Genomic DNA, 26233 nt, shown 5'->3' on the forward strand with positions numbered 1-26233 from the left:
ATTGGCCTGCTAAACCCAAGGTTGTGAGTTCAATCCTTGAGGGGGCCACTTAGGGAACTGCGGTAAAACTCTTCCAGCCCTGATATTCTATCAGAGCAAACTCAGCCTCTCACACCAAATATAATCAAGGGAATGATTTGGCAAGTCATAGCAGGACAAGTTCCCATGGAGGCAATCAACTTAATTTGGCCCCATGTAATGGAGGAAAAATTAGTCCTCCAGCCCTGGTAGAGACTAGTTAATGCTTTGTACAATCACTACCAGCAAAGCTTGCAGTTATTCCTGATAACTGTAGCAGGCAAAGAAACTAGAGTAATCCACCCAGTAGTCCCACTGGGATTACAGATTAATGAGACTCAGTAATGTACTCCAGAGATCCTAACATTTGGGCCTGTTAGAAGATAATGTGTGGAACACAGTAAATGTGTAAAGGGTGTAAGAGAAAAGAAGGCTTGGGCTCTATCTGTGAAGACCAGGCATTGGAGGAACATGATGAATGCTTCTTCCCACCACCTGGGGACAAGTCTCTCTGTTCCTTGGGTGATGGTACCCAGGAAGAGGGGTCTGCTATGGTCTATGTTGGTAAAGCAGGTGTGTGTATGTGAGCACAAGACCAGTTCAAGTTTCATGGAGTCTCTCTGTGTTTTCTTCTGTACCTCAGCTATAGCTTTTTACCCCGACTTCTTTGATCAGTTTCTGTAACCGTTAATAATGTAACTGTTGTGTCTATTTAGGCTCCTTTTGTGGGTATCACGATAATTCAATACATAACTTTTATGGTTAAGCTGGTTGTTTCCCTCTCGCTCTCTCCCTCTGAACTTTACTCTTTTGTGTTTTGGCTTCCCCGTTTACTCTGCAGCAACGCTCCTCTTACCTAAGATAAAGATCCCTGTAGCACCCCAAAATCCTGTGGGGTTTGCTCATCAGTTGGGTTATTGCCAGAACAACTGTAACGTGAAAGTGGGGCTAGGGACCTGCTGAACCTGGGACATACGAGGGTGGCAGCTTGGAAGTGCTGCTTGGCCCAGCCTGTTGAGTCCAGGGATATATAAGCGGTCAGCTTTAGAGTGCTGATTGACCCGGGCCACTCAGACTTTGTGTGTGTGTGTCCATCCAGTTCTGGGGCTGGAGGAACCCAGCCCTGGGGAACCGAGGTCCTGCAGGTTAGCTCCATTCGGAGGGGACTGCAGAAGGGAGAAGCAGAGCTCCATATGAAAACACACGTTACACAAGCAGCACATTGATAGAATTACAGACCCCCCAGAAGAGTAACTCTAATAAATGAGTGTACCCCAACGTAACGGGCACATCTGCTAACACACTGGTACCTATGAAGCACCTACTAGGGATCAATATTTTGAAAACAGCATTCCCCAATATCTCGCATCCAAGGAGTTATAAAAGAGTTGTTTGAGGAGATCTCTGTCCCACTGAAGTACATTTTTAATAACTAGTGGAATTAAAGGGTGGGACTACAATTCATGCTTTTTTAGGCAGTAACACTTTTGTTTGATAAAGGTAACAGGGAAATGTAATAGATTTAGACCATTGCAAGCTGGTTCTACAGCCACTTTCCTGCCAAGTTTCCCTGGGTCACTTCCTACCCGACTCTCCGCAGTTTGCCAGCTCTGAGTCGCTGTGCTCTGTGGCAACTTGAGCATCTGTGTAGAGCTCTGTCTCTGGCTGGCTGGCCTCCGTGTCCTGGGGTGTGAGCAGTCCTCCCCAGGAGTCAGCAGCATGCATCCTTCCTCACAGGTAGTCAGCCCAAACTGAGATGCTCTGCTTCCCTCTATAGCCCGTCTCCAGTAGGAGAATGCCCAGCAGAGCCAAGGGGGTATGGCCTCTTTGGCCAAGAAAGAAGGAGTAACCCCTGCTGCACCTCTAAAAGGTTGATACACCCTGTCAAACACCCTGTCAAACACCCTTCCCCCTTAAGATGCTGGCTGGGAACTGTCTTCATTGCCTTTCCTCTCTTCCTGCATGGGAGAATAAAGTGCATAGAAAGCTGGCTAGATAGTTGGGATCAATGGGTAGTGATCAAAGGCTCGATGTCTAGTGGGCAACCGGTATCAAGTGGAGTGCACAAGGGGTCGATCCTGGGGTCAGTTTTGTTCAACATCTTTATTAATGATCTGGAGGATGGCATGGACTGCACCCTCAGCAAGTTTACAGAGGACACTAAACTGGGAGGAGTGGTAGATACGCTAGAGAGTAGGGATAGGACACAGAGGGACCTAGACAAATTAGATTGGGCCAAAAGAAATCTGATGAGGTTCAATAAGGACAAGTGCAGAGTCCTGCACTTAGGATGGAAGAATCCCATGCACTGACACAGGCTGGGGACCGACTGGCTAAACAGCAGTTCTGCAGAAAGGACCTATGAGTCAGCAGTGTGAGCTTGTTGCCAAGAAGGCCACCGGCATGTTGGGCTGTATTAGTAGGAACATTGCCAGCAGATTGCTGGAAGTGATTATTCCCCTCTATTTGGCACTAGTGAGGCCTCATCTGGAGAACTGTGTACAGTTTTGGGCCCCACACTACAAGAAGATGTGGAAAAATTGGAAAGAGTCCAGTGGAGGGCAACAAAAATTATTAGGGGGCTGGGGCACATGACTTATGAGATGAGGCTGAGGGAACTGGGATTGTTTAGTCTGCAGAAGAGACGAGTAAGGGGAGATTTGATAGCAGCCTTCAACTACCTGGAAGAGGATTCCAAAGAGGATGGAGCTCGGCTGTTCTAAGCGATGGCAGATGACAGAACAAGAAGCAATGGTCAGACCGGGAGCCTGTGTCACACATTGCATAAGTCAACTTAACATCTGAGACGTCTCTTTGTTTTGAAATGAAATAATCAGTCGTGTGCCAATGCTTAGACTGAGGGTGCAGCCAAGTCGCTTTGTATTTGTTTGCTTGTTGGAAGAATGTGCTTGCGATTTGAAGAAAGGGTGCCAATACCATGATGTCCAAGCACCTTGTGCCATGTGGTGAAGTCTTGACCAACTCTTGCATTAAAATTGCCCAGTACATATAGCCTGGAATTAAATGGTACTGAAGAGATCACTGAATTCAGGCTCTCATAGAAAGCCTCCTTTTCACTGTCTGCAGCAGGCAGTGTGGGTGCGTATGCACAAACTAGTACAAGGCACTGTCCATGCTTCAGTCTAAGCTTTGCAGTCAGGAGGTGAGGACTGATGGCATGTGGCTGGAACTCAAGCTAGGGGACCAGTGGTTTGAAATTAGAGTTTTCCTTCTCCTGTACTGTCAGTCCACAGTGCCTTATTCGGCACAACCCCTCGGGATCACTCCACAAAGGGCCTCTTCAGTCTGTCACCCTGAGGATGCGCCTCTATGCCGTAGTACCTCAGCTTGAGGAAAGTTTAGATATACCACATCTACCACTTGCCCCGATCCACAAGGCTTGTTACTCTGGCAAAGAAAGCTGTCAGGTTGGTTTGACAAATCCATGCTGACTATTATTTATCGCCTTATTATCTTCTAGATGTTTGCAAATTGATTCCTTAATTATTTGCTCCATTATCTTTGTCCTTATTTCCCTTTCTATAGATAGGCACTACACATGCCCTTTTCCGGTTCTCTTTAATCTCTCCTGGTTTCCGATGCTTTTCAAAGATAATAGCTAATGGCTCAGATATCTCCTCAGTCAGCTTCTTGAGTATTCTAGGATGCATTTTGTCAGGCCCTTCTGACTTGAAGACATCCAACTTGTCCAAGTAATTTTTAACTTGTTCTTTCGCTATTTTAGCCTCTGATCCTACTTCATTTTCATTGGCATTCACTATGTTAGGCGTCCAATAGCGATCAACCTTCTTGGTGAAAACCAAAACAAAGAAGTCATTAAGAATTTCTGTCATTTTCACATTTCCTGTTATTGTTTTTCCCTCTTCATTTAGTAATGGGCCTGTCATAAACAGATAGTTAAGGGTTAATGCCTCTTTTACCTGTAAAGGGTTAAGAAGTTCACCTAGCCTAGCTGACACCTGACCAGAGGAACTAATGGGGAGACAGATGTTTCAAAAGGAAGGAGGGAAGTTTCCTTTGTTTAGAGTCAGTTTCAGTTTTGGCCAGAGTGGAAAAGATCAAGGAACCAGCCTCTTATCAGAGTAGTGAGTAATAAAGAAGGAAATAAATAGGTTTATGTTTATTTTCTTTTTGTAACTTTTCTTGGCATTAGGGGAATAATCAAACTGGGAATTCTTTTGTGTACTAAGTTTTGCCCAGGGGAACATCCTCTGTGTATTGAATCTGTTGTCTGTGAGATCAGCTTGTATGCTTTCTCCCAGAGGTTTTTTTTCTTTTACCTTTCTTTTCTTTGGGTACGTTTACACTTACCGGGACGGTCGACGCGGCGAGTTCGACTGCTCGTAGTTCGAACTATCGCGTCTGATCTAGACGCGATAGTTCGAACCCCGGAAGCGCTAGTTCGAACTCCGGTACTCCACCGCGGCAGGAGGAGTTGCCGGAGTCGACCTTGGAGCCGCGGAGTTCGCTTCCGTGGCGTCTGGACGGTAAGTAAGTCGAACTAGGGTAGTTCGAATTCAGCTACGTTATTCACGTAGCTGAATTCGCGTACCCTAGTTCGACCCCCGAGCTTAGTGTAGACCAGGGCTTTAATTAAAAGCCTTCTTTTTTAAGAACCTGATTGATTTTTTTCCTTGTTTTTAGATCCAAGGGTATTGGATCTAGACTCACCAGGGATTGGTAGGGGGAAAAAGGAGGGGAGGGAAGGAGTAATTCTTCCTTGTGTTAAGATCCAAGGAGTTTGGATCAGTGTTCACCAGGGACTTCGTGGAGGAGTCTTTCAAGGCTACTGAGGGAGGGGAAGGTTTTGGGGGGAAAAACAGAGTTTTCCAAATGACTCAAATATTTGGATGGTGGCAGCATATTGATCTAAGCTGGTAATTAAGCTTAAGGCTTCTCATGCAGGTCCCCACAGCTGTACCCTAAAGTTCAGAGTGGGGGTGAAACCTATGACAAGGCCTACCCTGTCCTTGGTCTTCCTCTTGATTCTAATGTATTTGTGGAATGTTTTCTTGTTACCCTCTATGTCTCTAGCTAATTTGAGCTCGTTTTGTGCCTTGGCCTTGCTGATTTTGCCCCTATAGGACTTGTGTGATTTGCTTATATACAACTGTTGTCATTTGACCTAGTTTCCACTTTTCATGGGACTCTTTTTTTTTTTTAGATCATTCAACATCTCCTGGTTCAGCCAGGGTGGTCTCTTGCCATACGTCCTATCTTTCCTACGCAGTGCACTAGTTTGTTCTTGTTCCCTCAATAATGTCTTTTTGAAAAATGTCAACCATCTTCAATTGTTTTTATTCCTAGACTTGCTTCCCATGGGATCTTACCCCGGGGCGGCTCTAGACAATTCACTACCCCAAGCATGGCGGCATGCCACGGGAGGCGCTCTGCTGGTCGGGCAGCAGGCGGCTCTGGTGGACTTCCCGCAGGCGTGCCTGCAGAGGGTCCACTGGTTCCACGGCTTTGGTGGACCTCCCGCAGGTCCTATCTCCTAGAACTGGAAGGGACCCTGAAAGGTCATTGAGTTCAGCCCCCTGCCTTCACTAGCAGGACCAAGCACTGATTTTGCCCCGATCCCTAAACAGCCCCCTCAAGGATTGAACTCATAACCCGGGATTTAGTAGGCCAATGCTCAAACCACTGAGCTATCCCTCCCACTTCTATACCAATATTCCAGTCATGCATATTATCCCACCAAGTCTCTGTGATGCCAACTTTGTCATAGTTGTGTTCATTTACTAGCACTACGAGTTCTTCCTGCTTATTCCCCATACTTCTCCTGTTAGTGTGCAGACATCTAAGATACTGATTTGATTCCCCCAAGTTCTGTCTTCTCTCTCATTGATCCCTGCTATTACAGCCCATGCTCCCCCCAATTTCTGACCCTTCTCCCAGGTCTCCATGTGTTTGACTTACCTGTGGGCTTTCTTTGGTCACCTGCCCCCTTCAAACCTAGTTTAAAGCCCTCCTCACTTTGTTAGTCAGTCCGTGTCCAAATATGCTCTTCCCCTTCATCGATAGGTGGACCTTATCTCTGCTTAGGAATCCTTCCTCCTGGAACAGAATCCCGTGGTCAAGAAAGCCAAAATCCTCTTGGTGACACCATCTTTGAAGCCAGGCATTCACCCCCAGCATGCATCTGTCTCTGCGTGGGCCGCTACCTTTGACTGGAAGGATTGAAGAGAACACCATGTGCACTCTGAATTCCTTCACCTTTATTCCCAGAACCTTGGGAGTCACTTCTGATCTGCTGAGAGTCATTCCTCGCAGCAGTCCCCACATAGATGAGTAGCAGCGGGTAGTAGTCAGAGGACTGGATGATCCTTGACAATCCCTCCATAACATCTCTGATACAGGCCCCTGGCAGGGAGTATACATCCCAGGATGCCATGTCAGGGCCACAGATGGGTGCCTTTGTCCCCCTCAGAAGAGTATCTCCAACCACCACTACCCTATGTTTCCTCCTGGGAAATGGTGGCTGAAGACCTCCCAGCCTTGGGGGTACATGGCTTCTCCTCCCGTACCTTAGGGGGTGATTCTTCATTTCTCGTTGCCAGGGCAGCGTAACGGTTCTCCATCACCACAGTGGATGGGTTGGGTGTAGGGGTGCAGCACTGTTTGCTGCCTGAAGTAACCAGCTGCCAGAGTTCTCCCTCTGACAGAGCCATATCCTCCTCCCCCAGTGATGTGCCAGCAGTTCTCTGTAGCTGGATAGCTTCCCCTGCCTTGGACATCTCCACATCAATACTCTCAAGGAATTCCTCATTGGCATGGATGCTCCTCAGCCTAGACACCTCCTGGAGCTCTGCCACCTGCTTCCTGAGAGATTCCACCAGCAGGCACCTCTCACACTGGAGGCCCCCCACCCCCATCCTGGTTTTCTGGGAGTGGGAAATGCATGCCACAGTCTCTGCAAAGCCATACCAGGATCTGAGTAGAGGCGTCCATGGTCCTTCCTAATCATAGTGACTATCGCAGGACTCCCTCTTATAAACTCTGCTGTTTGCAGTCCCCTGTTCACTAGCTCTCCTTGGTTGCTTAGCCTCTGGCTTTAAGGCCTTCTCTCCTTGGTCAGCCCTGCCCCCTTATGACGGGTTCGGTCCCAGAAACCCCCTTGAGACTGTCACTTGATGTGCTGGGATACCACCTTATACAGGGTAAATTCATATAATGTCCACCCTCTATATCACTGATAGAGAGATATGCATGGCTGTTTGCCCCCCACCCCCCAGGCATTAATCACTTACTCTGGGTTTATTAATGAACAAAAGTGATTTTATTAAGGATAAAAAGTAGGATTTAAGTGGTTTCAAGTAATAACAGACAGAACAAAGTAAGTCACAATGCACAAAGAAACCGATTACAGGTAATATCTCACCCTCAGAGATGTTCCAATAAGCGTCTTTTACAAACTAGTCTCCTTCCTAGTCTGGGCCCAGTCGTGTCCCCTGGTAAAGCCCTTGTTAGTTCCAGCAGACATCTCAGGCAGTAAGCAGGGGTTCCTGCATGACTGCCACCCCCTTTGTCCTGCTCCTTTTATAGCTGTGGCACAAGGTAGGGATCTTTTGTCTGTGCTTGGCCCAAATCTCTCCTTCTAAATGGAAAGTACAAGGTTTTAGATGGATTTCAGTGTCAGGTGACATGGTCACATGTCCCTGTGAGACCCCATTCTCCATTACCCATGGGCTGGCCCACAGGTACACAGGAAGGCTTGCAAGTAAATAAACCCATTCACGGTGCATTGATTCTGAAGCACCCTTAATGGCTTCCACTTAATATGTTTACATCAGGAATACAAGTTTATCTCTTATTCTCCTAACTCCAGACATAGAAGTAATACCTGAAAATGAATGGGATGAACACACAGAGTAGATTACAAGCTTTCTAATGACATGTTATGAGACCAGTTGCATAAAGCACACTCCAGTCATGTCATATTCATAAGCATATTTCCATAAAGCATACGGAGTGCAATCTCACACCCCTTCTTACTCACACAGGGGGAGGGTGATCACAAATCTGATGGCAGCTGATGAAAAATGATCAAGGGAACAAAGGGTCAAACAGTTCTAGACACACAAACCCAACTGCCCCAGTGACTGAAATAACCTGAAAGAGCAAGAAAAACACAGACACTCTCACCCCAAGGTTAGTCCAGACACCTTGTTCATTCAGCAGGGGAGTCTCCTTCTCCCCCTCTCAAACTCCCCTGTTTGCAATTCCCTGGTCGCTTAGCCTCTGGCTTCCCCTTTATTTATTTATTTACTTATTTGTAGTTTGCACTGAACAGAGCTCTGTACTGTTTTGCTTTTCGTTTTTTTGTTTTGTTTTTTGGTCTCTGCTGCTGCGTGATTGTGTATTTCCCATTCCTAATGAGGTGTGTGGCTGGCTGGTGACTCGTAACTCTGGTGTTCATAACGCTGAGGTTCTGTTGTGTCCCTTTCTGAACGATGCCCGACATTCTGTTTGCTTCTCTGACGGCCGCTGCAGAACTCTCCATAATGATCCAAGATCTCCTTCTTGAGTGGTAACAGCTAATTCAGAGTCCCAGTGTTCCCTCTAAGCTATGTGGCTGCCCAAGAGTCAATCAAGTGCCGGGCATTTCGTTAGTAGAGCTGTAAACTTCTGGCAACTTGTGTTTCACGGCCCCTCCCCCCGCGGATCTGCTGCCATCCTGCTCCTGCCCTCTGCCTTGAAGCCCTTGGCCAGCTGCTCCTGGGACCCTCCTGCTTGCTGTGTGTGGGGGGGTGTGTCCCCCTCCCCCACCTTCCCCCATCCATGTACCCCATCTCCACAGAGTGGGGCAGGAGAGCAGGGCTCAGGAGGGGAATGGAGGTTCTGGCAGCTGCTGTGGTCTGAAGAAGCCGTCAGACAGGTGGGTGCCGCAGTGCTTAAAGAGACAGAGCATGGTCCCTAGTACCCTCCCCACCAGCCAGCACACACCCACTGCGTCAGTCTCACACACACAGTCTGTGTATGTGTCTCTCTCTCTCTCTCTCTCTCTCTCTCACACACACACACACACACACAGAGTCTCGGTCTCACATGCACACACATTCTCTCTCTTTCACAGTCATTTCCCAATACCTACTTGTGTTGTTGTGGTTCTTACTTCATACTCCCTGCAGTGCACATCTACACTCTGTAATTTTATTTTTCCCAAGTGCTGTTATTTTAGGGTTTTAACTGGTCTGTGCATTTCCAACTTCTATCTCTTACGCTTAAATTTAATTCTTTGAGTAGTGAGTAAGTTTAAAATACCTAACCTGTCCTGGCTGGAGTAATTAGCCTGATGATAGTATATATAAATATAGATAGATATAGATATATAGATATTAGTTTTTTGTTTCTACTGGTGGTGCACATCCGCACATTTCCTTGATATTGGCGCAAAGAACAAAATTCATTCTGCAAATGGATGGGAAAAAATAAGATGGAACATTGATTTTTTAGCCTTTTATTTTATTTAAAGTAAATTTTGTAATGTGGTGTTACACCACGGTGGCTTCGGCTCTGGTGGCTACAGTTTCAATCTTAACAGCGTGAAAGTCACCTCTGCTGCTTGCTTCAAATTTAGAGTCTCTAGGAACACGTAAAGACCAAAGGTAGTGACCACACATTCATTCATCCGTACAAGGCCTAATCTACTCGATAAGTTTTATTAACGTTACAATTACCCAAGCCTATAGCAATTCTATACACACCTCTTCACCAGTTACAACTCTAGTTCTATTCCCATCCTTAACAATAGTGTTAGGGTCTGATGGGTCTCTTGGAGCTCAATCATCAGTAGACGGGTGGTTCCTGCTGGAGTATTCCATAGGGGCTGAATTTCCCACTCTGGGCATCCCCTTTTTATACTGGGATTCTGTCTATACCTACATTCTGCGCATGTCCCTAAAAGTGTCCACCCTCTTTTCTCTTATTGGTCTGTGTCCTCTGGAAACTTAAGGGACCCCAATCTTCTATAGGTTGGGTAAGTTCCCTTTATTCTCTTTACCGTTGAAGCACAACCTGTATCCTGTGATTAAGACACGTCTGAGACAGGCGTGCTTTAACGGTATTGTTATGATCTAATATTAAACATCTGGGTAATTTTGTGCAATATTATCACTTAGTGCCTCTTTTCCCATAATCTTAGGGCATCGGGTTATTTTCCAATCACTTATGCCATCATTTCTCGTCCCCAAAGCCTACAATAGCTAAACTAAAGTCTCCCAGGCCTCAGCCTACAGGTTCTTGCATTCCAGCTTCTCTTACTCACGTCTAGTACTTGGTTCCTCTAAATATGGATCAGTCCCACACGTCTATAATTCCACAATTTAAACCTAATTAACATACAGTGAAAATATATTACAACTGTGATGAAGTGGGACTGTTCTTAATGTTTTTTCTAAGTGCTGTGTGGGTCCCTCAGTTTCCCCTATGCATTTCTTGAGTGTCTAGAGTGTGTGATTGTTGCAGAGCCCTAGGGGACCAGTGTGATGGTGTCTGCACACAGAATGGCTGACACCCGTTCTGCTGGCAGCTGATGGCCTGGGCCCCTCCCCTCCAAGGTGCCAGCTGAATGTGTGGGAGAACAAAGGGATCAGGTGACTCCTGGCCCGGGAAAGAGACAAAGGGAGAAGAGGGGCTGTAGCGTTTCAGTTTGGAGCTGGCTGGGAAAATGGAGGGGTGTCCAAAGATGGACCTGACTGAGGGGTCCTGTTGTCTGTACCGGCAAGACCTGTCTTGCACTGTGTTCCTGTCAGCTAATAAACCTGCTGCTTTACTGGCTGGCTGAGAGTCCTGGTGAATCGCAGGAAGCTGGAGGTGCAGGGCCTTGTCTTCCCCAAACTCCATGACAATAACATACTTGGTTCCTCTAAATACTGATCAGTCCCACACTTCTATAATTCTACAAATTAACCCTCATTAACATACAGTGACAATATACTATAACATATTGATTAATCATAACATCACAAAATAAATGAATAATGAACTAAAATTATTAGCTACAATTTAGACCCCATCACTTTATATGTCTGGTTGGGATGATGTTTTCCAATGTGTATTACTCTGTCCACATCATCCTGGAGCATCTTTGGGATTTGTTGGAGCTCTCCAGGGCGTTCAGGGGCCTGGAACTCCTGGCTTCTCCTCTAGCTGGAACCCGTCTCTGCTGCAGCCAGAGCCCTGCAACCAAACAGTCTCCTCTGCTGCCCTGGTGCCTCTCTCCTACCCCAGCTTCTTCTGGCTCATCCAGTCTCTGTGTTTTTGAAGGGCTGGAACAACACTTCCTCTCTCTGTTCTCTCTTCTGGGGAGGTTCCAGTCCTTCCACGCCCGCCCCTGTGCAGAGAAGCTGGAGAAAACTGCTTTTATCTAGAATTCAGTTACTCCCTCCTTCTACTGGGCGAGCTCTCATAGAATCATAGAATCTCAGGGTTGGAAGGGACCTCAGGAGGTATCTAGTCCAACCCCCTGCTCAAAGCAGGACCAAACCCAACTAAATCATCCCAGCCAGGGCTTTGTCAAGCCTGACCTTAAAAACCTCTAAGGAAGGAGATTCCACCACCTCCCTAGGGAACCCATTCCAGTTCTTCACCACCCTACTAGTGAAAAAGTTTTTCCTAATATCCAACCTAAACCTCCACCTCTGCAACTTGAGACCATTACTCCTTGTTCTGTCATCTTCTACCACTGAGAACAGTCTAGATCCATCCTCTTTGGAACCCCCTTTCAGGTAGTTGAAAGCAGCTATCAAATCCCCCCTCATTCTTCTCTTCTGCAGACTAAACAATCCCAGTTCCCCCAGTTCCTTAACTCTCGCTGGGGTTAAGGGTATGTCTATACTACCCGCCGGATCAGCGGGCAGCAATTGTCCAGCAGGGAGTCGATTTATTGCGTCTAGTCTAGACATGCTAAATCGACCCCGAAGTGCTCTCTCCTTGACTCCTATACTCCACTGGCACGAGAGATGCAGGCATTGTCAACGGGGAACAGCAGCAGTTGACTCACCGCAGTGAAGGCACCGCGGTGAGTAGGTTAAAGTAAGTCAACTTCAGCTACGTTATTCATGTAGCTGAATTTGCGTAACTTAGATCAATTCCCCGCCAGTGCAGACCAAGGCTAAGAGTCTTTAATATTATGGAGAGATGCCTCTGCCTCAGCCTTCACCCCCTTCATACAAGGTGGCTGAGAGCAGAGTAAAGGAAAAGCCCAAAGACATAGGGGATACATACGGTTTCTATAACAAAGATGAGTTAATGGGGTTTCCACATATCTAAGTTTTACCCCGACACTCTGTTTTTCATCTTCTGTGTCTGGGTGCCATGCAGGGTTCTCAGGTGCCTGGTTTTGAACTAGAAAGTGCAGCCAAGAAAGGGATCTGGCTGTGTCTGGTTCCTGCCGGGCAGGGGGGAGGCATTGGGTCATTAACCCACGTCTGCCCCTGCTCAGCCGGGGCCACATCATACCAACAGGCAGGGCCCTTGTCAGGCTTCAGCAGCTCCAACCAGTCCCAGAGAAGAGGAAGCCCAGCTGTGGCAGAGATGGAGGTGGAGAAGATCCAGCGAGTGATGGGGGCAGAGGTGTAGAGAAGCCAGGGACAAGGGCAGGGCAACGGTGGAAGAAATGGAGAAGGGGGCTGCTGGGTCTCGATGGACTAGGTGGGGCGTGGGAAGGGGCCTAGGGGAAATATGTGGGGCAGAGGTCCGGGTCTTAAAGGAATGTGGGGCAGAGGGTGAAGTCACGGGGTCCAGTTACCAGCAGTTAGAAAGGTGCAACCCAATGAGTTAATGAGTTGTACACAGACTGATTCTCCAGTTTCTCACACTGACACAGCACAGTAAGGTCAGGGAAGGTCTAATGTCTCTCTGGCTGCCCAGTGAGTGACTCAGGGAAGGGGGCCCAGCACCGTGTCACCAGCCAGCTCTGCACGGAGCTCGGTCTGAGAGCCAGAGCACCAGGAGAAAACTTTAGGGCCCTTTATGAGTAAAGAGCCGGAGCAGGCTGTCCCAGATCTGCCTGGTCATCACCCCGTAGATGATGGGGTGCAGCATGGGCGGCAGCAAGAGGAACATGTTGGCAATGAAAACGTGGAAATGTACGGCCACATTCTGCCCAAACCAGTACATGAGAGAGGAGAAGAGACCTGGGATGTAAAAGGCTAAGATGACACAGAGGTGGGATTCAGAGTAGCAGCCCTGTTAGTCTGTATCCTCAAAAAAAACAGGAGTACTTGTGCACCTTAGAGACTAACAAATTTATTTCAGCATGAGCTTTCGTGAGCTACAGCTCACTTCTTCGGATGCAAGTGAGCAGTAGCTCATGAAAGCTCTTGCCGAAATAAATTTGTTAGTCTCTAAGGTGCCACAAGGACGCCTGTTCTTTTTACAGAGGTGGGAGCTGCAGGTCCCCAAAGTCTTGAGCCGGACGTCCTTTGTGGGGAGGCTGAAGATGGCCCTGAGGATCTGGATATAGGACACAGCAATAAGAATCACATCCAGACCCATCACACAGAATAGCACAAAGAGGCCGTAGTAACTACTGACGCTGGTATTGGCACAGGCCAGCTTCACCATGGCTACGTGTAAGCAAAACGGCTCAGGAATGATGGTTCTGCAATATGGCCACTGCCTTATCAGGAAGGGCAAGGGCAATGCAAGCAAACCACTGCACAGCACCACAGCCAGGCCAATTTTGGCCACCATGGGGTTTGTCAGGATGGTGGAATGTCTCAGGGGATGACAGATGGCCACATAGTGATCCAAAGCCATGGCCACGCAAATCCCAGACTCCATCGCTGAGGCGCAATGAATGAAGTACATCTGGGTGAGGCAGGCACTGAAATCGATCTCCCTGGAATTGAACCAGAAGATGCTCAGCATTTTGGGCACAATGGACGTAGATACGACTAGGTCACTGCCGGCCAGCATGCAGAGAAAATAGTACATGGGCCCATGGAGGCTCAGCTCCATCTTTATGATGAACAGGATGGTGAAGTTCCCCAAGGTGATTATGGCGTACATGGCAGAGAAGGGGATGGAGATCCAGACATGGGCCATCTCCATGCCAGGAATGCCCAGCAGGATGAAGGTGGAGGGGTTGGTGAAGTCAGTTTTGTTGGAATCTGACATGGAGTAGGGGAGAAGGTGTTCAACTCTGAGGCAGAACGGTGTCTCCTGGATGTACCGTATGTTCTCCTGACTTCCTGTATGTGCCCAGGGTCTAGGGTGATGGTCACAAGACAAATGCCTGGATGGAGAGACAATGTTAATATGAGACACTACATGCACTACTGGAGGCTGTTCTCATGGGTGAAGCAGATCGGTCGCTCTTCACACACTGAAAATTTTTCGTTATTCAGATAAATGAATTATGAACAGCTGGCCCTACTAATGCCAATTCCATATTTGATGGTGCTCCACGAGTCAATAATTCTACATGTCGTGGTGTGGGAAACCTTGCTAGGCACCAGCAGGAAACGCGAGTGTGAATGCTGTTTATCCATCATTGTTTCTCAATGCAATGAAAACCAGGCTAGAGAGTCCATGCTGTAGGGAGTTCCCCATTCACCCGATTGCTCAAAATCTGAGAATTTAAAACAAACAAACAAACAAACAAACAAACAAAACTTTGCCAAGATATGTACCAGGGAGAAACATCCCAACCAGAACACACCTCGGGAAAAGATTTGGGAGTCATTGATAGCAGGTCAACAAAACACCTGCTCATTCTCAGTAGTGGCCAAATCAAAGACAATGTTTCGATACCTAAGAAATGGGTATGTGCTCAGTTTTGATCATCCAGTCTCTAAAAAGGGTATAGCATTATAAAAGGGATTCCCGAGATAGGATCTGTGAATCAGGAAGGCTGCCATATGCGGAAAAACTGAAAAGTCTGGGTCTCTTTCATTTAGAGAAGAGACAAAGAAGGGGACAGATGATAGAGGAGTGAAATCAGGAAGGCCAAATCATACTTGGAGTTGCAGCTAGCCGGAGATGTTAAGAGTAACAAGAAGGGCTTCTTTGGCTATGTTAGCAACAAGAAGAAAGTCAAGGAAAGTGTGGGCCCCTTACTGAATGAGGGAGGCAACCTAGTGACAGAGGATGTGGGAAAAGTTCATGTACTCAATGCTTTTTTGTCTCCGTCTTCACGAACAAGGTCAGCAACAAGACTGCTGCACTGGGCAGCACAGCATGGGGAGGAGGTGACCAGCCCTCTATGGAGAAAGAAGTGGTTCAGGACTATTTAGAAAAGCTGGATGAGCACAAGTCCATGGGGCCGGATGCGCTGCATCCGAGGGTGCTAAAGGAGTTGGCAGATGTGATTGCAGAGCCATTGGCCATTATCTTTGAAAACTTATGGCTATCAGGGGAGGTCCCAGATGACTGGAAAAAAACTAATGTAGTGCCCATCTTTAAAAAAGGGAAGAAGGAGGATCCAGGGAACTACAGGCCAGTCTGCCTCAGCTCAGTCCCTGGAAAAATCATGGAGCAGGCCCCCTGACTAACCTAATTGCCTTCTATGAGGAGATAACTGGCTCTGTGGATGAGGGGAAAGCAGTGGATGTGTTATTCCTTGACTTTAGCAAAGCTTTTGTTACGGTCTCCCACAGTATTCTTGTGGCAAGTTAAAGAAGTATGGGCTGGATGAATAGACCATAAGGTGGATAGAAAGCTGGCTAGATCATCAGGCTCAACGGGTAGTGATCAATGGCTCCATGTCTAGTTGGCAGCCGGTTTCAAGTGGAGTGCCCCAAGGGTCGGTCCTGGGGCCGGTTTTGTTCAATATCTTCATTAATGATCTGGAGGATGGTGTGGACTGCACCCTTAGCAAGTTTGCAGATGACACTAAACTGGGAGGAGTGGTAGATACGCTGGAGGGTAGGGATAGGAGACAGAGGGACCTAGACAAATTAGAGGATTGGGCCAAAAGAAACCTGATGAGGTTCAACCAGGGCAAGTTGCAGAGTCCTGCACTTAGGACAAAAGAATCCCATGCACTGCTACAGACTAGGGACCGAATGGCTAGGAAGCAGTTCTGCAGAAAAGGACCTATTGTTTACGGTGGATGAGAATCTGGATATGAGTCAACAGTGTGCCCTTGTTGCCAAGAAGGCTAATGGCATTTTGGGCTGCATAAGTAGCAGCAATGCCAGCAGATCAAGGGACGTGATCATTCCCCTCTATTCGACATTGGCGAAGCCTCATCTGGAGTACTGTGTCCAGTTTTGGGCCCCACATTACAAGAAGGATGTGTAAAAATTGGGAAGAGTGCAGCAGAGGGCAACAAAAATGATTAGGAGGCTGAAGCACATGACTTATGAGGAGAGGCTGAGGGAAGTGGGATTGTTTAGTCTGCAGAAGAGAAGAATGAGGGGGGATTTGATAACTGCTTTCAACTACCTGAAAGGGGGTTCCAAAGAGGATGGATCTAGACTGTTCTCAGTGGTGGCAGATGACAGAACAAGAAACCATGGTCTCAAGCTGCAGTGTGGGAGGTTTAGGTTGGATCCAATTGAATGTAATCAGTTCTATTCTTTATAGAATCATAGAATCATAGAATATCTGGTTTGGAAGGGACCTCAGGAGGTCATCTAGTCCAACTCCCTGCTCAAAGCAGAACCAATCCCCAACTAAATCATCCTAGCCAGGGCTTTGTCAAGCCTGAGCTTAAAAACCTCTAAGGAAGGAGATTCCACCACCACCCTAGGTAACCCATTCCAGTGCTTCACCACAGAGAACAGTTCCCAACTATTAATACCTATAGATACTTAGTGCTTCAAAAGGGCTTATTCCCCAAAGCTGAAGAAAATATTTTCCTCCCAATCAGTTTTCTTGATAAGACAGGAAAATGAGAATGAAACTTGGGAGTTCTTTAAGAAGAGTTTATTTCAGGGGTTCTCAAACTGGAGATCGGGACCCCTCTGGGCAATGCAAGGTTCTTACATGGAGGGTTGCAATTTATCAGCCTCCACCTCAAACCCCGCTTTGCCTCCAGCATTTATAATGGTGTTAAATATATTTAAAAGCATTTTAATTGATTGGGCTTGTTTAATTAATTCAGAGGCTTGTTATCTGAAAGGGGTCACCACTAAAAAGTATGAGAATCACTAGTTTATTGGGTAGCTAAAAAAAAATCATGATTCCACAGTCAAGGCAGCAATTATGTGGGGAAAAGCGATATATGCAAATCGGAAAGAAGGGAAAATAGATAGCAAGCAATACAATTGGAAGTTATGAAAATTGATAAAGGATGTTAAAGACATCTGGGAAAACTCCATGCTTTGTGTGGCAAAGGATAAGAAAAAGAAGGTTATTAAATATATTAAGAACAAAAAAAATCCTAAAAAAGATTTAGGCCAATTCCTAGAGGAAGAAAGGAAAATTGCTAAGGTTGCAGAAAATATGGATGTATTGAAGAAATAGTTTTGTTCTGCATTTGGAAAGAAGCAGTATGAGGTGCTCCTATCACATAAGGTGATGGAATAGTCTCCAGTACATTAGCTGCAAGGAGAATGTTAAACAGCATCTACAGTAGAACCTTAGAGTTACAAATACCAGAATTGCTAAGTGACCGATCAACCACACATCTCATTCAAAAGTAGAAGTACACATCCTGTCAGCAGCGGAGCCAAAAGAAAATAGTGGGGTAAATCCAGGACAGCTCTGTGTTAAGTGAAAAGTATTTAAAAAATAAAGGAAAATAAAAAAAAAAAGATTTGACATAGTTGCAAAACAATGGAAAAGCTGGTATGGGATTAGTTAAAAAAAATCTAGGAATATAATTAATGCCAGTCAACAACATGGTTTATGGAAAACAGGTTTTGTCAAATAAAACAAAACTGATTTAATCCTTTAATGCGAGTGAACATTTGGATGATCAAGGGTACTGTGCAGATGCAATAAACTTCAGTTTCTCTGAGACATTTAATTTAGTAGTGGAAAACATTCAGATAATAAATGAACAGTCTATAATACTAGTAGAGCACATGTGAAGTGGATTAAAAACTGGCTAACTGACAGATCTCAGAAAGCAGTTGTCAAGGGCCATTGTCAGTGAATGGAGGTGTTTCTAGCAGGGTTTTGCAGGGATCAGTTCTAGGCTCGATGCTATTGAATAGTTCCATCAATGATCTGGAAGGAAATAGAACACTGCAGATAAAATTTGAAAATGACCCAAAGGTTAGTAGAGTGGTTACAATGAGGAGGCCATGGCAGGCACACCGATTGATCTGGAGTGTTTGGTGAGCTGGGCCCATGCAAACAAACATGAAAAGTTATTCTCTTGGAACAGGCAATGCAGGCCCAACCCTCAGACTAGGGCACTGTATTATGGAACATAGGGACCCTGAAAAGGATTTAGTGGTCACTGTGGAAACCAACTCATTGTGATTTCCTAATGCGATGCTGTGGCCAAAAGAGCTGATGTGACCCTTGGATGCATAAACAGGGGGTTGGTGAGTTGGAGTAGGGGAAGGATTTTGCCTCTGCACCTGGCATTGGTAAAACCGACTGCGACCAGTTCTGGGGTCCACATTTCAAAAAGGCTGTTGAGAAATTGGAGAGGGTGCAGAAAAGAGCCACAAAACTGATTGTAGACTGGAGAAAATGCCCGACAGTGAGAGACTAAAAGGGCATCAGATATTTAACTTATCAAAAGACAATCAAGTGGAGACTTTCATGGCATGAAAACCATTAGTAAAGTGAAGAAAGGCAGAGCAAGACCCAATGGCTGGAAACTGAAGCCAGACAAATTCTAGCTGGAAATAAGGACCAGATGTTTAGCACTGAGGGTGATTAACCATTGGAACAAACTGCGAAGGGAAGTGGTGGATTCACCAACTCCCCATGGCTGCAGATGCAGACTGGATGTTTTTCTGGAAGATCTGCTTGAGGGCTTGTCTACACTTAAAACACAACAGCGGTGCTGCCGTACTGCTTCATTGTAGACACGACTCACACCGATGGCAGGGGATCTCCCATCTGCATAGGTAGCCACCTCCCCAAGAGGTGGTAAGTAGGTTAATGGAAGAATTCTTCCATTCACCTCATGCTGTCTACTTGGTTGATAGAGTGACATCTCTCTGGGGTGTGGACTTTTTTGCTATTGCAAAGGAAGAAAATGCAGTTGTGGGTTGCATTAACAAAGGCATAGCATGCAAGTCTCCGGATGTAATAGTATTCCTCTACTCAGCGCTGGTTAGGCCTCAGCTGGAGCATTCTGTCCAGTTTGGGTCACCAGTGTATAGGAAGGATGTAGAGAAACTGGAAGGGATCCAGAGGCGACAGACAAAGAGGATCCAAGGGATGGAATTCAATTTGGAACATAAGAAAGCCGTACTGGGTCAGACCAAAGGTCCATCAAGCCCAGTATCCTGTCTGCCAAGAGTAGCCAATGCCAGGTACCCCAGAGGGAGTGAGCCTAACAGGCAATGATCAAGTGATCTCTCTCCTGCCATCCATCTCCATCCTCTGATGAACAGAGGCTAGGGACACCATTCCTTACCCATCCTGGCTAATAGCCATTTATGGACTTAACCTCCATGAGTTTATCCAGTTCTCTTTTAAACCCTGTTATAGTCCTAGCCTTCACAACCCCCTCAGGCAAGGAATTCCACAGGTTGACTGTGTGCTGTGTAAAGGAAAAGAAGAGATTGAGCGGGGACATGACAGCGGTCTTCAACTACTTGAAAGGCTGCCATAAAAAAGATGGAGAAAAGTTGGTCTGTCTCACCGCAGCGGGTGGGACAAGAGTCAATGGGTTTAAACTACAGCAGAGCAGATTTAGATGAAATCTCAGAAAAAAAGTTCCTAACTGTAACAACAGGACAGTGAAACAGATTCCTTGGGAGGTTGTGGAAGATCCTTTTCATGACTTGTGTTATATAGGAGGTCCTACTGGATGATCTAACGGTGCCTTCTGACGTTGAACCCTATGAACTTATTGATAAAGAAAAGATAAAGATCAACATTAATATTTACTCTGTCTTACAACGCATGAACAAGGGAATATTCAATTACATTGAAAATCTGAACATATAACACTGAGAAAAGAAAATTGTTTTCATAATCCATATTTGGCCTGTGGAACTCCTTGGCACTGACATTAAAATTACTATGGGGCTGGGGCACATGACTTACGAGGAGAGGCTGAGGGAACTGGGGTTATTTAGTCTGCAGAAGAGAAGAGTGAAGGGGGATTTGATAACAGCCTTCAACTACCCGAAAGGGGGTTCCACATAGGATGGAGCTCGTCTGTTCTCAGTGGTACCAGATGACAGAACAAGGAACAATGGTCTCAAATTGCAGTGGGGGAGGGCTAGGGTGGATATTAGGAAAAACTTTTTCACTAGGAGGGTGAAGCACTGGAATGGGTTCCCTAGGGAGGTGGTGGAATCTCCTTCCTTAGAGGTTTTTAAGGCCCAGCTTGACAAAGCCCTGGCTGGGATGATTTAGTTGGGTTTGGTCCTGCTTTGAGCAGGGGATTGGACTAGATGACCTCCTGAAGTCCCTTCCAACCCTGATATTCTATGATTTCAGGAAAATTTATTCTATGTATAATTCACATAGTGAATTACAAAGGAAAGGGAGAGATGAACAGTTTTGTATGGCCTGGGGGAGAGAAAGAGAGAGATGGGATGAAACCCACTAGAACAGGGTGTGACCGGTTCCCTCATTGGGAGCTCTGTGGGAAAGTCACTTGATGTGCTGAGATACCAATGAGCCTGACCCTTCTGCCAGCCTGGGCACCCCTTGCCTCTGTCTTGCTGAGCCAGAGACTCCAGGCCTCCTCCAGGCCAGACACACTGACTGGGCCACACCCCTCTGCAGAACACAGACACTGAGCTTAGCTCAGCTCTGGAAAGGCTCCCAACTGCACAGCCCCAATGGGCCCTGACCCCCAGACAAATCAGCCTTACACCCTAAAATTTTACACAGTATAAGTTCATATTGTTCGCCCTCTTTCTTGAAGTAAAGAGAGAGAGAGATACAGAGTATTTGCCCTCCACCCCTAGATAACAATTACTTACACTGGGTTTATTAATACACAAAAGTGATTTTATGAAGTACAAAGGGTCGGATTTAAGTGATCATAAGAGGTAACAGACAGAACAAAGTAAGTTACTAAGCAAAATAAAACAAACATGCAAAGCTAAGCTTAATACACTATGAAACTTGTTGCATGTTATATCTCATTCTCAAAGATGTTCCAATAAGCTTCTTTTACAGATTAGACTCATTTCTAGTCCAAGCCAAATCCTTCCTCCTGCTCAGTCTCTGTTAGATCCAGCAGACATCTTGGGTGGTAAGATGGGGTATCGTCCCTTCTTGTCTTGCTTCACACACTTATATAGATTTGGCAAAAGCCTGGAATTGTGTGTCTCTTTGTTTAAACTCCCCCCCCCCCGCCTTGTGAACAAATACAGTGAAACCCCACTATAACGCAATGTTTGGGGTCCAAAAAATTCCATTGCAATAAATGCGGGGTCGCGGTATAGCAGGGTTTCAAGCCGGTCAGTTTAAGTCAGTGGTCCCCAATGCGGTGCATTGATGTGCGCTACGTAGTGCCTAGTGCCCCTAGTGCCTAGTGCCCAGCAGGGGAGAGGAGCTGCGGCCCCTCCATGATGGATTCCGGTATCAGGTGACACAGACGCAGGCCTTCACAGCACCCCTGCTTTTGCACAGGCATCCCACAGACCTACAGGAAAACAAATCCATTCACAGCCAATTGTTTCTTGCTTAAGAGTCATCAAGTTCCTGAATTACCATGAATGGCCCTCATATGCTTCACATTCATGATACATGCACATAAATAGGATGAACACATTCAGTAGATTATAACTTTTCCAATGATATCTTACAAGAGGAATTTTGCATAAAGCATATTCCAGTTATGTCATATTCATATTTAAAAGCATATTTTCATAAAGCATCAGGGGTGTCTCGCAACACAGTGACGCACTGCCTTTTCTGTTAGGGAGAGCACGTTCCAAGAGAGAGTCAAACCTTCTCCCTGACCCCAAACCAGTGATGCTTGTTTAGGAAACATTTCCTTCAGGGAAGCCTGCCTGGGTCACTCCTGGAACAAGTGCACTCAGGGAAACACAGAGGGCAGGAAAGCCAGGTTTGGGTGAAGAGATCATCTTGTGGACACCTCCCTGCCCAGCTGCACTTGCCTTCCACTCACAGTCCCCTAGCTACCATGCAGCATCCATGTAGCAACTCCAGGTTTCCTGTCACGGTTGGACACCCACCGGGCAGCTGTGTTTGGGTCCCACACACAGGTCCCATGTGCTTTTGTGTCTCAGCACCATTCAGGCCCTGCTTCTGACGTTGGGTTATTAGGCCCAATCTCAGGGTGTAGCTTCTGTTCTAGCACCTCCCTCTGGGAACGGAGAGCTGTGTGCCAAGGCCCGGAGGGTAGTTTTGGCCTGGCTCCCCAGATTCTCCAATTGCTTCAGCCCACCCTTCCCAGAACTCCCCTTTGGGTGCACTCTCTTTCCAATTTCTCTCTATTGGGTCACAAGATTGTTAAAGCAAACAGACCCAGGCCTTGCAAAGGGGTTGCTAAAACAATTCATCTACTTTAGACAGCACAAGAGATACTCAGATCCAGGTAAACACAATATGATACCTGCACGCTATTCCCTGCCTCTGTGGCATGTGAGTGAAGAGTACGGGAAAATCCCAAAGACATAAGGATAGAGATGTTTCGTACAAGCAAACATGAGTTTATAGGGTTTCCACTCATCTGGGTTTTACCCAGACTGTCCAGTTTTTGGCTTATGTGCCTATGTGCCATTTAGGGTTCTCAGGTAACCAGTTTTCGACCAGAAAGTGAGGTCAAAAATGGAAACTGGCAGTGTCCAGTTACTGCAGGGCGGGGGGAGATGACAGGTCATTAACTTGTGCCATCCCTACTCATCGGGTGATGCTTCCTACCAGCAGGCAGACTGTTTGTCAGGCTGCAGCAGCAACTTTGCCAGCCCCGAAGCAGAGGTGGCACAGCTGGAGTGGAGAGGAAGCTGGAGATGTTCTAGAGAGTGACGGAGGAAGGCAAGAGAGGAGTGATCAACAGGAGTGTGACCTTGCAGGAAAGGGCGCAGAAGTGGGTGGAGTCTCAAGGTGAGATGTGCAGCAGGGGTGGGCATTGGAGGAAGGAGTGGGCAGCATCTCAGAGGTCCAGTTAACAGAAATTGGAAAGGTGGCATCCATATGAGTTAATGAATTGTACATAGATCGATTTCCCAGTTTGGTACACAGACACAGCACAATAAGGTCAGGAAAGGGCTTAATGTCACTTTCACTCTCCAGACAGTGAATCAGGGAAGAGGGATCAGCCCAATGTCACCAACCTGCTCTGCATGGAGCTCGGTCTGAGAGCCAGGGCACCAGGAGAAAACTTTCATCCCTTTATGAGTAACAAGCTGGAGGACCCTGTCCCGGATCTGTCTGGTCCTCACTCCGTAGATGATGGGGTTCAGCATGGGGGGCACCAGGAGGTACATGTTGGCAGTGAGAACGTGGAAATGCAGGGGCACATTGTGGCCAAACAGGTGTGTGAGGAAGGAGAAGAGAGCTGGGATATAAAAGGCTAAGATAACACAGAGGTGGGAGATGCAGGTCCCAAAGGTCTTGAGCTGGGCTTCCTTTGTGGGAAGGCTGAAGATGGCCCTGAGGATCTGGATATAGGACACGGAGATATAAGAAACATCCAGACCAGTGACCAAGAAGGACAGAAAGAGGCCATAGTAACTACTGACATGGATGTCAGCACAGGCCAGCTTCAACACAGCCATGTGTTCACAGTATGAGTTGTGGATGATGTTTGTTCTGCAGTATGGCCACTGCCTCGCCAGGAAAGGATAGGGCAGTATGAACATGCTACCACGCAGCACCACGGCAAGGCCGATCTTGGCCACCAAAGGGTTAGTCAGGGTGGTGGAATGTCTCAGGGGGTCACAGATGGCCACATAACGATCAAAAGCCATCGCCACAAAGATCCCAGAGTCCATCACTAAGAAGCAGGCAACGAAGTACATCTGGGTGAGGCAGGCACTGAAATTGATCTCCCTGGAATTGAACCAGAATATGCTCAGTGTTTTGGGTAGGGTGGCCGTGGACAGGACCAGGTCAGTGATGGCCAACATGCAGAGGAAATAGTACATGGGCTCATGGAGGCTCGGCTCCCTCTTCACGATGAACAGGATAGTGAAGTTCCCCAGGATGGCTATGGCGTACATGGTGCAGAAAGGGATGGAGATCCAGACATGGGCTGTCTCCAGGCCAGGAATGCCCAGCAGGATGAAGGTGGAGGGGTTGGTGAAGTCGGTTGTGTTGGAATCTGACATGGAGTAGGGGAGAAGGTGTCCAACTCTGAGGCAGAATGGTATCTCCTGTACGTATTATATGTATGTACTATATGTTCTGCTGACTTCCTATATGTGCCCAAGGTCTAGGGTGATGGTCGCAGTACAAATTCCTGGATGGAGAGACAATATTAATATGAGCCAGTACATGCACTGCTGGAGAATGTTCTCATGGGTGAAGCAGATTGGTCGCTCTTCTCACACCAAAAAATGTCATTTTCATTATTCAGATAAATGAATTATGAACAACTGACTCTACTAATGCCAATTCCATATTGCATGGTGCTCACCATAACAATAATTCCTAAATGTCTTGTTTGGGAAACCTTAACAGGCACCAGTGGGAAGCACAAGCGTGGATACTGGTTATCCCTCATTGTTACCCAGGTTTGAGAATGCATGCTTTAGGGAGTTCTCCATTAACCCAGTCGTTCAACATCTGAGTGGAAAAAATGTAAGCCTTTCCCAGACATGTGCCAGTGAGAAACATCTCAACTAGAACACACCTCAGGGAAAAGACCTGGGTGTCATTGTTAGCAGCTCCGTGGAAACACCTGCTCTTTCACAGCAGTCGCAAAAAAGTGAGAATGTTAGAATGCCTTAAGAATGGGATGGAAAAGAACCTGCTCTGGACATGCACTCAGTTTTGGCCATCCAGTCTTTAGAAAGGATTTCACCAATAGAAAGGGGGTTTCTGAAGCAGTCTGTGAAAATGGAGGAGGCTGCTGTATGTGGACAGACTGAAAAGACTGGGACTGTTTAGTTTAGAGAAAAGAAAAATATAACAATAACAATAAAACAAAAAATAGGGTGTGTGACAAAGTTCCTCCTCTACCTTGGTGGGTCCTGCGCTTATTGTCAGATTTGCTCACCTCAGTGATCTTCCCCACAGTCTGGGTCAACTTCTGCTGTGTCTGATCAGGAGTTGGGAGGAACTCGGGCCCACCCTCTACTCCGGGTTCCAGCCCAGGGCCCTGTGGATTGCAGCTGTCTATAGTGCCTTTTGTAACAGCTGCATGACAGCTACAACTGTCACAGGTGGCATATAAAAGAGGAGAGCAAACTAAAGCCTGGAAGTGATTCCATTCAAATCGACAGAGAACAGTTCCTGACCAGAAGCATCTGTAGTTCCTTAGTGCTTCAGATGGGCTAATTCCCCAAAACTGAGGCAAACTACCAGAAAAAGTGATTGGGAGGAAAAATTTGGAGAGAAAAATGAGAAGGAAAACTGGGAGTTCTTTAAGAATAATGTATTAGATAGCCAAAAAGCCATCATTCCACAGTCAAGAAAGTGGACAGTTTTTGCTTAAAACACGATTCAGTGGCAAAGGAAAGACAGCAATTGGGGGGGGGGGGCGGGCGGGCAGGGAGGCAATATATAACAAATGGGGAAAAGGTAAAGTTTATAGCCAGCATACAAATTGGAAGAAATGAAAATTGATAAGGGATGTTAAAGATATATATTAAGAAGAAAATCGTAGAAAAAGTGTAGGCCAATTCCTAGAGGGAGAAAGGAAACTTGCTAATGCCACAGAAAAGGTAGATGTCTTCTAGAAACATTTTTTTGCTGCATTTGGACAGAAAAGGTTCAAGAAATAGTTTTGTTCTGCATTCCGAAAGAAGCAATATCAGGTACTCATATCACATGTGATGATGCAATACTTTCTAGCCCATTAGCAGTCAAGGAGGACGTTAAATAGCATCAACAGGAGAACCTTAGAGTTATGAACACCAAAGTTACGAACTGACCACATCTCATTGGAACCAGAAGTACACAATCAGGCAATAGGTGAACCAAAAAAAAAAAAGTATTTTTAAAAAAGGGAAAATTT

The 26233-nt window shown here is 46.4% G+C and overlaps 2 protein-coding genes across 2 annotated transcripts; both read right to left on the reverse strand.

Annotated features, from left to right (window-relative positions):
• Nucleotides 1-6494: 6494 nt before the first annotated feature.
• LOC120373403 (olfactory receptor 52R1-like) lies at nt 6495-14163 on the reverse strand. The gene is made up of 3 exons (XM_039491806.1): nt 13432-14163; nt 13010-13215; nt 6495-6861 (listed from the first exon to the last, which is right to left on the reverse strand). Exons 1-3 carry the CDS (start codon nt 14161-14163, stop codon nt 6495-6497), a joined length of 1305 nt encoding a protein of 434 aa, XP_039347740.1.
• A 9191-nt stretch (nt 14164-23354) lies between these two features.
• Nucleotides 23355-24383, reverse strand: LOC120373431 (olfactory receptor 52R1-like). Its single transcript, XM_039491834.1, has one exon. It carries the CDS (start codon nt 24381-24383, stop codon nt 23355-23357), a length of 1029 nt encoding a protein of 342 aa, XP_039347768.1.
• Between the last annotated feature and the right edge of the window lie 1850 nt (nt 24384-26233).

The sequence above is a fragment of the Mauremys reevesii genome, linkage group 1, assembly GCF_016161935.1.
Source record: "Mauremys reevesii isolate NIE-2019 linkage group 1, ASM1616193v1, whole genome shotgun sequence".
Lineage (NCBI taxonomy): Eukaryota > Metazoa > Chordata > Testudines > Geoemydidae > Mauremys > Mauremys reevesii.

Bases quoted from the DNA above. Each gene is read 5' to 3' on its own strand.
- LOC120373403 (XM_039491806.1), bottom strand. From the start codon at position 14,163: ATGTCAGATTCCAACAAAACTGACTTCACCAACCCCTCCACCTTCATC. The intron at 13,216-13,431 runs TCCCACCTCTGT...TGCTACTCTGAA, and splicing joins AGACTTTGGGGACCTGCAGC to TCCCACCTCTGTGTCATCTT. The intron at 6,862-13,009 runs GCCCTAAAGTTT...GGAATCTCTCAG, and splicing joins CGGCTCTTTACTCATAAAGG to GAAGCAGGTGGCAGAGCTCC.
- LOC120373431 (XM_039491834.1), bottom strand. From the start codon at position 24,383: ATGTCAGATTCCAACACAACCGACTTCACCAACCCCTCCACCTTCATC.